Source organism: Megascapheus bottae, chromosome 11 (assembly GCF_031878675.1).
Source record: "Megascapheus bottae isolate mThoBot1 chromosome 11, mThoBot2.hap1, whole genome shotgun sequence".
In the NCBI taxonomy this organism is placed as follows: domain Eukaryota; kingdom Metazoa; phylum Chordata; class Mammalia; order Rodentia; family Geomyidae; genus Megascapheus; species Megascapheus bottae.
This window is the reverse complement of record NC_143519.1, coordinates 40,311,983-40,324,786: the sequence shown is the minus strand read 5'-3', so window position 1 is coordinate 40,324,786 and position 12,804 is coordinate 40,311,983. Positions and strand designations below refer to the sequence as shown.

The window sequence follows — 12,804 nt, the reverse complement described above, 5'->3', positions numbered from 1 at the left end:
AGCCTTGGTAACAGGACCCTGGCTCTTAAAAACAAACAAACAAAATACTCTGTAATTGAAATTAGTGGGTCTTAATTCTTCAGTTATCTCATGGTCATCTCCCTCCCTCATGATCTCTGAACTGACTTCTGACTACTGACTGTGTTTTATTCTGCCAAAGACAAATGAGATCTCTGGTTGTTCACCCAGCATACACACCAAACAAGCAGGAAGCCCAAATGGTAGAGCTGAACAGCTTCCCTGCCCCGCCATCCGCACTACACCTTGGGGAAGGGGAGAATCAGGGCAAGGTCAGCACTTAGATCAGACTTCTTCCAGAGGAGGGTAAGGAGGAACCCACATAAACTCAGGGAGACTATGAACCAAGTTAATGGAAAATTTTCCCATTGAGTTTGAGAGTAAAAACCAACAAGAAATCATCACATTATGTGACTAAGTTTGTTTAAAAGGTAGTTTGCATTGAGGGTTCTTGAAAATAGCCAGAGTCAACACAAAACCCTCCTGGAAACTTACCCATGAATTGAGAAGTATTCTTGCTTATTATTAGCATTCTCGGATACTCATCATGGTGTGACTAGGCATGTGTTTCTATTTCCTTACATTCCTTCTTATACTTTTATATAGGGTTTCACAACTATGGCATTCAGTGTTTTTCTTCAGTGTAAATTATTGTTATTTTTCGATTACTCTTCAGCACTCTTCACACAACTGATCTGGAAGAGCTTTATTACCCTTTCTTATAATAGAGCCCTGGGAACAATTTACAAAAGGTTTATGTGAGAGGGTGTTAGCACACATAAGAATCTATTTTTAATTGTGCCTTCCTAACTAAATATTTAAAGTTTTAGGCTTACTCCTATGATTAATTCAGTGCTCTGGTTCTTTTAATCCCATTCTTATTAGACCAATAACAGCTTAAGGAAAGTTGAGTCTATAGTGGCTCAGTCTTAGCCCCAGTACTTACCTCTAAGACCTTTGTTAATTTTGTGTATAACCCCTCAACATTTAATCATTACAATAGCACTGTGCCTGGAAACAACAGAAGTACTCAATGAGTTCATGGTGATAGAACCTCAAGTGGTTTTAGTACCAAAAGGAGGGGGAGCGGGGGAGCCTTAGGAAAATGATCACAGGATAACAGAGAATGGGATATGATTGTGGTATACCCTGGAGGTATGGCGATCTGGCCTGCATGCTAAGCCTGCTGACTAAGTGAACCTTCGTGTGACCAAGTGGAGGTGAGGGTTCCTGTTACCTGCCAGGGATGGGGATCTGGCTTCAGTCACTGCAAAAGAATGAGGAAAAAGATCAAGGAAGGAAAACAGCCCTAAAGGTTGTGGGAGTTAATGGACCTATTCATTGCTCGGCCTTGGAACCTGGACACGGTAATGTCTTTAGAGGGCTCTGCTTGGGCCCTAGATGTAGTGGCCAAAAGAAAAGATGTGTTTGGCTCTTGAAATTCAGCTACATGACCTTGGCTTCACTATTAGGCCTCTAATCAGGCATGACTTAATGTACTTTTTCCCAGTGCCATGGTCTATATGTCTGTAGATCTACTAAATTTCCATTTGTAAGTAAGACCTCAAGAATGCTTAGAAGTAGAGGCCTTTCCCCCAGTGGAACTTAGAATTTGTTTTAACCTAAAGTTATGGATACAGACTTGAAAGGAGACATCCCCAACCTTGCTAAAATGTAAGTACAAAAAGGCACAAATTGGACGGATATTGATGATGTTGTTTCTATTGTGACATCATCCATAGACCCCCTAGTGTCTTTGCTTTGCTTCCCTATAGTGATCACAACATAAATTACTTGTCTTGTTTGACTTCCTTGTTCACCAAAGTTGAGCAGATTGTGGCCGTTTTCAACGCTTCTACCAGACAAAAAGCTTGGGACCATTTCTCGAAAGCTCAGCGCAAGAACATAGACATTTGGCGAAAGCATTCTGAGGTTGGTGATTTTATTATTACTTTTTAACCACCATCACACAGCTGGATTGGCAGAGAGTACTGTAGCTGCAGCCATTATCGTTTTTGTTATGGCAGGCAGTTCTTCTGTCATTGTCCTCTCTCATTGTCCCCTCCAAGACCACCTCTGACCTGTTCTTGGTCCAGAAAAGCAACTGACTTCACACTTAGAACTGGAGAATGGAATTTTTCTCATTCATAGTAAAAGAATTCCAAAGTATATCAAGATACTTTTGCCTAAAAGTAGTTTGAAGAAAAGTATAACAATGTAGAAAATGAGCTCTTAAGTACAGATATATATATATATATATATATATATATATATATATATATATTTCCTACTGTGTTCTATGTGATGATGACGGTTTGCTCTTTGGGCTAAAAATGACAAGTATGCCTCCCTACTCATATTTCCTCCTCATCAGCTATGTCCCTTGTGCTACCCCTGAGATTGTATCAGGGTGCAAGTCTCTGCCCAGAGCAAGTTCTCTGTACAGAGCAAGTCTTTCAAGGGGTGTGACTATCCAGGCTAGCTGAGGCCGTCTTTCAACATCAATGCATGTGTAAAGTGTGAGTATCTACCCCAAAGACTGAGTCCAGACATGGCTTCCCCTGCCACCCACACAGAGTAAGATGTGTCATTAGCCATTGGTCATCCAGCTGTTATATTTGACTTCGCAGTGTAGTGTTCGCTTTGAACCTGTCATGTGAAAGTAAGTATACTGTCTTTGTTTGCTTCTTCAGAAATAATTGAGAGAATGCTTTCCATTTGGATGCCTTTTCATCTCTAGCATGTTGATACTAAAGTACTCTAAATGATAGTCCCCTTTTTCAAATATCACAAATTTATAGAAGGTAAGGCTTATTTCCTTAATGATTTTGGCTCACACTTGTAAAAAGTAAAAAAAATGTTTTATGAAGAGTTTGAGGAATCACAAAGCACTCTAGCATTTATAATTTGGGTAACATTTTAAGTGCCCCTTAATTAATGCTAAATTGCAGTTGAGTACCAATGGCACTAGATGGGACTACTAAATGAATTCTTTATTATTACTGCTATTAGGGTGAATACTGAATGAGTTCACAAATAATAGGACATTTAGAATGCTGGTGCAGCTTATTGGTGAGAAGGGCATGTTGAATTGTGCCCACTAGGGCCTCAGAAGGTGGTTGGTGACAGATACAAGGTTATATAGAAGAAGGAAGTAGATTTCTCTTTAACTTTTCAGGGGTTCAACAACAAAGGATACTCATCAGATATTCTCCCTGACACCAAGTTAAGACCAGAGTCAAGGTTTGTTTTCAGAAGGGGTCAGGGAAAAACAAAAAGCAAAAATAAAAACAAACAACAAAGCACCCTTTTAAGGGATGGATTGAAAGTTAGGAAAACACAAATCAGAATCCATCAACTACGACTCAGTCTATGACCTTTTTTCCATCCATAAAAATGAATATGACTACCCAAGGAGGGGCCGGGAGTTTGGCCTAGTGGTTAAAGTGCTTGCCTAGCATGCACGAAGACCCGGGTTCGATTCCTCGGTACCACATATATAGAAAAAAGCCGGAAGTGGTGCTGAGGCTCAAGTGGTAGAGTTCTAGCCTTGAGAAAGTCCAAGGACAGTGCTCAGGCCCTGAGCTCAAGCACAGGACTGGCAAAAAAAAAAAAAAAAAGCCCAAGGATAGTGCCCAGTCCCTGAGTTCAAGCCCTAGGACTGGAAAAAAAATGAATATGACTAAAAGAAATGTTAACAAAATGATATATGGCATGATACTAAATATATCTGGGCACAAAAAAAGACCACCACTAGCATTTCACTATTATAAAATGCTGATAGAAATCATATTTCTTGCCTTGTCTGACTGATTCTACATACACCTTCCATTGTCCTTAACATCCCCCATCCTGGTACTGTCTCGAGTAGGGCTAGCCACACATCCAGCATGAGTCTGAGGAAGCCTGCTTGCTCTTGTTGTCTTGGATACAATGGATAGTTCCAGAGGATGCATGGAGTGTAATCCTCAAAGGCCTTCTTGTGAATGGTCCATCTTTCCACCCCATCTTTCTGTACACACTGGGAACTGGAACTCTAAATTACCTTTGATTTTCTCTCCTACATGTCGCTTAATTGATTAAATACCAGTTCGTAATTTAACATTGTGGATGATTTCTCAGTTGCACATAAGCTTGATAATTGGCTTGATTTTTTTCCCACATTCCCATGTACAGCATCTGTTAATTATCTGCAACACCTCTACAGATTTATTAGACTGTACTAGTGATTTACTGCTGAACCAGAGGCACCCTGTGGAAACACCCTGGGTTTTTTTCCTCACTCTCCTGGATGCTTTTTCTTTATGTTATCTCTCTCCTCAATAACAACTGTTGCCTGACAGTGGTTAAGGATAGAACTAAACAACAGGCCATTCCAGCCTCATTTATTCTTTCCATCTGACTTTTTCTTGTTTCATGCATTTTCAAGCTACCTCTTTGGGGACTGGGCTCTTTGTCAATGGAAAAAATTATCTATCCGCCACCTAAAAGTCACCCCACTAATCAAGTATGAGGCCCACTTCAGAATGTTATTTAAGGCATCACTGGGACCCCTTTCTTCTAGGTATCATGGTCAAATAAAGAGGCATTGTCTGTCTTGCCAGTGGTCTTTCAGGGCTGTCTTTCCCTTGCCCCTATTCCTTACTACTTTCCTGTTCTCAACAAGGGTGATTCCCAGGGTACACAGGTAACTGGGTACTGTTAGCAATAAATCAATTCCTTTCCACCTCAGTACAATTCAAATTTATCTGTGACCAGAGGGGAGGGAGAGAACTGAGGGAGCCTGTAACATGGCCAGGTACATACCTTATTAGTTGGGCACTAGAATTATAGTTAAGGCCATCCTAGAAGGCAATTATGTATAAGAAATTTATTGTTACTCTACATGTATTATAGAATAAAATGAGTTTAATGATTTGACTTGTTTTTAGAGACTTCATTTTAAAGCAGAAAAAAAGTATAATGGAGACGTTCCCCTGTCTTAAGCCTTTTTGAGGACAGTAAGATAGATAGGTAGGTAAGTAGGTAGATAGATGATAGATGGATAGATAGATGAAGAAGAATTCACAGATTTATAACATAAAATTGTACAAATAACCATGTACTTATTTCATGTAAGTGGGTATAATGTCTTGATTCTAGGCTTAATATTAAAATATATATTATACAATTAGTTTTCACAAAATTTATTAGTATTCCCTCTTGCAGGTTTAGTAGAGAAAGGCCCTCAAATGGAATGGGTTGATTGAATGAGTTGGTTTTTCCTACTTAATGCAGAAAGCAGGAAATGGTCACAGGGATAAAAGGCTCTAAGTAGTAATTCCAGAGACACCATGGTTGCAAACCTTTAAAGCTTACCTGATAATGTACAATGCAAAGAGAGTTCTTCAGTTTTTTTCTTCACCAACATTTGAAGTTTAAATTATAGATGTCAGAATGGTGTGAGTGTAGGAGTCTGTGTGTCTACGCTCTCTCTCTCTCTCTCTCTCTCTCTCTCTCTCTCTCTCTCTCTCTCTCTCTCTCACACACACACACACACACACACACATACAGGGGCATGGTGTGTGATAACAGTAGTCAATTTAAGAAGAATATCAGTGAATCAATAATAACTCTACAAGCCTAGTATTGAGCACAGTGGCAAGTCTTTAACATCCAATGCATTTCACCTGAAAACTATTAGGACCACAGTATTCTAGTGATTGAGTTGAGAATAAGAAATATTCTCACACTACACACTGGCTAGTGGTAAACTAGGCCTCTTGAAAGTTCTGTTGCTGAAGTTCTTATAAGTAGAATACTCCCTACTATGTGCTAGCTACATCAACAGCTTGGCTGTGTAAATATTACTGTCTCCCCTCCCACCTTTGTTTTAACAAAAGATGAAACTGAGACTCAAAAGGCATTAAATAATTTTCCATAGAACCCTTAACTAGGTGAGCCCTTGACTTGATGAGCAGGGATGTATCTCAACTCTGAAACCAGAGCCTTTGGCCTTTGCTCTATCGTGTTTCCCTTAGAACTTCATTTAGATTAGGTGGGAGGGTATTTAAGTGAATGCTTTAGACTTTAGATGTCCATGTGTCAGTGATGATATACCCAAATACCAGAAGGAAACGTCACACTGACTCTGACGTTCATGTGTCCTGTACTTCCAGGAGCTCCGGAATGCTCAAAGCGAACAGCTCATGGGCATCCGTCGTGAAGAAGAAATGGAGATGTCTGATGATGAGACTTGTGACAGTCCTACTAAGAAGATGAGGGTCGATGAATCAGGTAATGCTAGTAACTGCCATGTACCCAGGAGGGCTTACAATGAGCGGCCACATCTTAGGTGGGGAGATGGCCACATAATTCACTTTAAGTTATACTAAATGTTCATCTTCGAGTGATTCTACATTTGAACATAACTTTAAACTCCTTCTTAGGAACATAGTGATTTAAATTCCTGCAGTTGTTGCTTCACATGTAAATCTGGGGATATAATACATTTTGCAGGGATATTTCTCTATTTCCATAAAAATCTTTTCCCAGAGTGTGGCTGTTAATAGATGATGCTGAAATACAGATAAAGTTTGGTTTCAGTCTATGTACTTTTTACTTGGGAATTGTTTCAGCCCTAAAAATGTCTCTAGTCTCTCTGCTGGAAAATTAGACTTTTTTCCTATTATTTTTTAGTTCACCTAACCTGTGATCAAGTGGGTGACTCATTTGGTGCCCAGTGAGAGATTTCATTTCTTGAATTGTGGAAAGGAAAGAAGCTGAAAGAGAGTGTTGCTTTGTGTGCTCTGGCTAACCTGGAGACGATTAAACTTCTCCTTGATTATGTGAGTCTTTGGTATTACAACAGCAGACAAGGGAAATGCTCATTCAGACTGGAGAAACTGAGGGAGATAGTCTGGCCAGGGGGAAGAGTATTGTCTGAAGTATCTGGAAAGACCCACACTTGCCAGAAAAGAAAATTATATAGATGGTATAGGTCTGATCTGTCTACTTGTACATACCAGTGAATAAAGCTCATTTGTCTCAGGAAGATTGCACATGACTAGACCTAGAGGCTGCTGGCTAATTTGTTGGTAAGGAAGAGGCTGTCCTTTGCCCTTTGACAGTTTGTTGGAGCTATCTGACAGTAGACAGATGGTCAGAACAATGAATCACAAATGTTTGATTGAAGAGAGTAGTCACAAAGCATAATCATTATCCAGCAGCCGATCATCATCCTTTCCTTTATAGAGAGAGAATAGAGAATGCAGACAATGTTTAAGGAACTAGTGGTGATTTTCGGGGTCTTTAATGAGCTTGAAGAGAATGTCCCATCACCAAGTCCATTGGATCTGCAGAGCAGATTATAAGTGGAGCTCTTACACCAATGGCTCAGGCCTATAACCCTAACTTCTTAGGAAACTGAGATCCAGAGGATTGTAGTCTCTGAGACTACATATCCAAACTACCCAGCAAAAAGGCAGGCTAGAGGCATACTTTAAGTGATAGAATGCCAGCTGAGTGAGGAAGCCAAGTAAGGGCAAAACCCCTAGTATTAACAACAAAAGAAAAAAAAATGTGTTTATCTGTATGTTGAATGGAACCAAAATAGAAATTTATGATGTATAACAAAAGTCTATTCAGCTATGCTGACTGGTGTCACTCTCCCTGCCATATGAATTTAGTTTATGAAAAACTCATATTAAGGAGCCAAAGATGATTGTTGTCTTCCATGGACATTAAGCCAGTAAGGAGCTATCATGGTTCTTCCAGCATCTGCTCATCCGATATGACCATATGTGCATAGGTTTTGAGCTATTGTGATCTTCTGCTAGGAAAATCCTAGATGTGCACTAATTATTACACATGAGGGAAACCATGTTCCTCTGGCATTTCTAGCTAATAAACCTTCCTATGTCCAGAGAACATTATATCAGTGTAATAAGTATTCAGTATCTCAAGATTTAAAAAAGAATTCCTGAGAAACCTGGAACTCTGGGCCTGGGCACTCTCCCTAAGGTCTTCAGCTCAAGGCTACTGCTCTATCTCTTGAGCCACAAGGCAACTTCTGGTTTCCTGATGGTTAATTGGAGATAAGAGTCTCACGGACTTTTTAGTGCCTGGGCTGGCTTTGAACCACAATCCTTAGATCTCAGCCTCCTGAGTAGCTAGGATTATAGGTGTGAGCCACCACACCTGGCTACCTTTCCTCATTTTTAAGTTTTTATATGAGGGCCACGATTATATACTCTAAATATCCTTGAAGGTAAATAGAGAAGAAAATAATGAATTTGAACCTGTCCTTTTTCTTTTTTCCTGGTGACATTTCTTTTTAAACAATCTATCTGTTTCACAATGAAATGTGTACAGTTTCCTAGTCTCCTTAGGCTAGGAGGATAGCCAAAGAGTAGGTTGGCTGAGGTCTTCTTCCAAGACATGGGAAGTTTAGTTGTTCACCTGTAGAATTGGCAGCCAATCTCTGTGTCACAAGCAGGGCCCTATTGCCTCAGCAAAAACCAGAGGTTTTCTCTGGTGGTCTGACTAAAGAGCAGACCTCTTTTTTGGTTTGTTCCCCAGGCATTTTATAAGCATGAAATGAAGTGTAGCATGAACTTATATTAACTTTTGCCAGCCTCATTACTTGGCCAGAAGAATTAATGAACAAGAAGCAGCATGTGTTGTCTCCCACGAATGAAGGGGAAAGATGAAAGAAATGGAGTTCAAATGCTGGACTCCCAATAGCTCACAGTCTCTTTCGTCTTGTTCAAAATGAGATGGACCAGAGGATGGGGTATGTGGGCTATGAGAAGAGCCCTGGGCTGATGAAAGAGGTGAAAGCAGGTGACCCCTTTTATTCCACTGGGCCCTAAAGATCCCGCCCAAAGGCAGGTAATGCTTTCCTTTCAGAGATACAGCCTAACAGCAAGAGTTTCCATCTGGTCTTTTGACTCAACCCCATGCAAATTTCTGCAAAGGGCTACTTGAAGCAAAGGTCAGGGAGGTCCTGAAGCCAGTAACATCTTTTTCAGTGATTCATCCCTCTTCTTGGGTACACATTAGCAGCTGCTTATCACTCAGAGAAGTAGACCTCTTACAAGGGTAACATTCTGATCTGCTGGGGGGCATTGCCAAATGCAGAATTAGAAGCAAAATTCCCTGTCCTTCTAAAACAAAAACAAATACAAAAAGCTTGACTGCCTCCTCCCTACTTAAAAAAAAAATAATGGGGCTTTTCCTCAGATGGCTAGAGTAAGCGGCTTCCTGGGAATTCTTGGCATTTGCAAAAAAAGAAAATTCTTTTTTTTATTAAAGAATTAATTAACATTGATTTTTACATCATATTTCAAATGACATGTTTAACAAGTATTCAAAAAGGGAATCTCTGTATACAATCACTGGCACTTAGAACATAATCAAAATTAGGCTGAGGGTTTGTATGTCATAGATGCATATTAATCTATGTAATAAAACATTATGTCTATGGAGTCATAAGTTTTTATGCCTATGTAGTTGTGTTTATATTTCCAGTACCATGTCTATAGCATTGGGTATGCAGATAGTGAGTCCTCGCTTTTGGACTGTTTGGATCTAATAGCCACATATTAATGATACCATGCGCCTTTTGTCCCTTTGGTCTTGACTTGTCTCACTCAACATGATTTGCCCTATATTCATCCACTTCCCTGGGAATGCCATTATTTTATCTTGTCTGTTGGCTATGTAGAATTCCATTGTGTGTGTGTGTGTGTGTGTGTGTGTGTGTGTGTGTGTGTGTGTGTGTGTGTATATATATATATATATATATATATCACATTTTTTGTATCCATTCATCTGCAGTAGGGCATCTGGATTGTTTCCATCGCCTGACTATTGTGAATAGTGCAGAGATGAACATAGCTGAGCAGGTGTCCTTATCATATCTTGGGCTATGATGTTCAGGACAGATGCCCAGGAGTGGTATAGAGGGATCATAGGGAAGGTCAATTTTCAGTTCTTTAAGAAACCTCCACCCTGCTTTCCAGAGTGACTGAACTTGCTTACAATCCCACCAGCAGTGTAGTAGGGTTCCTTTTTCTCCACAACCCCGCCAGCAGCTGTCATTGTCTGAGTTCAAACTCTTGGCCATTTTGTTTGGGTAAGGTGGTATCTTAGGGTTGTTTTTATTTGCATTTCCTGTATGACCATGGATGATGAACATTTTCTCATATACTTTCCTGCCATTTTAACCGCTTCTTTTACTATGTCTCTCTTTAGTTCCCTTGCCCATTTAGTGAGTTTGGAGGGGGGAAGAAGAAAATTCTTTAGGGATGGTCTGCCTGTGCAGAAGGGTGTACTGGGATGGCTTCCTCAGAATACTCAGGCTGGGATATCTCAGTGCCAGCTTTTCCACATTCTCACCAGAACAAAAGCCTCTGCCACAGCCAGGTATGGAAGTAATACCCCTAGGAGAGATGGAAAAATTTTACTTTTTTTCTAGAAAAGACACATGTTGTTACCTAAGAACTTGTGTACCACCTTAAGTTTAATTTTCTTAATAGTCATAGCATTTAAATCTATTATTGGTGTTCCAGTTATGAAGAATCATTCTTTTGTCTTTTCCATTTTTATCACATTAAATAATTCATAACATGTCTTTGGCCAGAGTTGCCAGGTACTGCAATAGCTGTCCTACTATACTGTGAACCAGGGTATTCAGATCCTCATTGCTTTATCCTAAGGAGGAAAACAAGTTTGCTGGAACAGAACTAAGATGATGATAAAATGCAAATGAATTCTGTTAATTAATTTGAAAATCATGACACATTTACCAAAGCTTTCATTCAAGAAGACCAGCATCTTGCTCTGAAGCCTGTGATGATAATTTTGATAACAATGCAAATATGTTATATTGCTCAGTGTGCCTCCTCCTAGAATCAAACTTTTAATAAGACTTTTGAATGTAGATATATTCCCTTTCCCCTCTTTCTTCTACACTGCCCTCTATCTCTCTATTATCTATCTAATCTCCCTCTCTCCTTATATCTTTCATATCCCCCCCCTCTCTCTTCCTATTCCCTCTCATTAGCCCTCTAGATTGGCAGTGGGTGTGGGAGAGGTTACACAGTAAGGAAGTAAAGAAGAAAAAGAAGAGGGAGGCTGCTGTGTGTGGCAGAGTGTGGTTATCTTGAGTATCCTGACAGTTGAATCAGCCAGTGTCTAGTAAATGGTTTCCCTCATTTGTAATAATTAGTGCACATCTAGGACTATTCTAGCAGAGGATTCCAATAGCTCAAAACATAGGTACATAAGGTTATATAGGATGAGGCTAAATGAAAGGGCTTCTAGGATATGGAAACATGAGCTTTATCTAGTGTGATTATTATTATTAATGTACTATGCTGTTTCTCTTCTCTTTTTTGCCCTTTGGTTAATCTCATATTGTTACTATATCTGACTTTCTTATCTGGTATATTGTATATGCATTTATTTGTTTATTTGAAATAGGAAAGGGAAGGGGGGAAACAAGATGATTTGGAGGGAGTAGGCGGAGGGAAATGGTGACAAAAACATGAGAAGGGGGGCTGGGAGTTTGGCCTAGTGGTAGAGTGCTTGCCTAGCATGCACCAAGACCCGGGTTTGATTCCTTGGTACCCCACATACATAGCAAAAAGCCAGAAGTGGTGCTGAGGCTCAAGTGGTAGAGCTCTAGCCTTGAGAAAGTCCAAGGACAGTGCTCACGCCCTGAGCCCAAGCCCAGGACTGGCAAAAAACAAAACAAAACAAAAAAAAACATGAGAAGGGGTATTAATGTGTGAGAAGTAATATACCTACTACCTGGGTGAATGTAACTGTAACCTTGCTATACATTACCCCCAAAAAATAAAAATAAAAAAAATCAGCCAATGTCTAAATGGTGCTAGTGATTTTATAGATGCTACCTGTACAAAAATAAATACTCAGGAAATATTAATTCATTAAGTATTCTTAGAGCACTTTGTGTAATTGGAAGAAATCCAGAGCCCACGTTGGTAGCTCCCTACTTTCAAAGTGGTGGTTATTCCCTCCAAGGAGTGAGATGGCTTTTTGAAGATAATATTTTATATTAACTGAGGTGCAGTGCCTACTAACTAGTAAGCAAAATCTTGTAAACCAAAATTCATGCTGCTACCTGGTATACAATTTGATGAGTGTTCAGTGAATACAAATTTTAGAAGAGAGAAATTAAAATGTCCCTTGCTTAATAGACAACACTTAAACCCTTCTACATTAAACAAACAAATGCTCTTGGGTTTTAATTACACCTCACTTAAACTCTGAGCTCTTTATAGGAATAAAAGCTCTTTTAATCATGAAGTGTTCTCTAGGTTGCCAATTTTCCATAGACATTCTCAACATAGGTATAAAAATATTTTTTTTCAAATTTCACTAAGAAGTCAAGGATTTTATGAATCTTTCAGCCAACTCATTAGTAACTCCATTAAATTCAGTTGGAATTAGCAATATTCAGTCTGTATAGATTTGTATTAACTGAAGGCGTTAGGTTAAAAAGTTATTAATAAATACAACTATCTCCAAGTGTCCCTGGATTCCAAGACTGCTGTTGGTTTTCTGATATAATGTACAGTGTTTTTTCCTGGTAGTTTTAAAATAAGAACTCATTGAGAATCTTCAATAAGGAGAGCATAAAAGACTAACAGAAGGCTAGTTTGCAGCTCTCCCTCAGCCAGGCACCAAAGAAAAGGGTTATACTAAATGCCAGGCTAAAGTTTTGCAGCCAACTGAAGCTATCCTTGAGAATGGTTGTGTCATTGGCTTCCTTTTTGG

General features: G+C 39.5%; 1 protein-coding gene across 3 annotated transcripts in view; it reads left to right on the top strand.

The window, feature by feature from the left end:
* Enox1 (ecto-NOX disulfide-thiol exchanger 1) overlaps nucleotides 1-12,804 on the top strand; it is a 515,583-nt gene that overhangs the window by 406,838 nt on the left and 95,941 nt on the right. For all 3 annotated transcript variants that reach the window (XM_090342091.1, XM_090342088.1, XM_090342090.1), the window contains 2 exons: nucleotides 1,844-1,950; nucleotides 6,177-6,294. In XM_090342091.1, coding sequence (XP_090198217.1) covers nucleotides 1,844-1,950; nucleotides 6,177-6,294 — 225 coding nt within the window. The remainder of the gene's footprint in view (nucleotides 1-1,843; nucleotides 1,951-6,176; nucleotides 6,295-12,804) is intronic.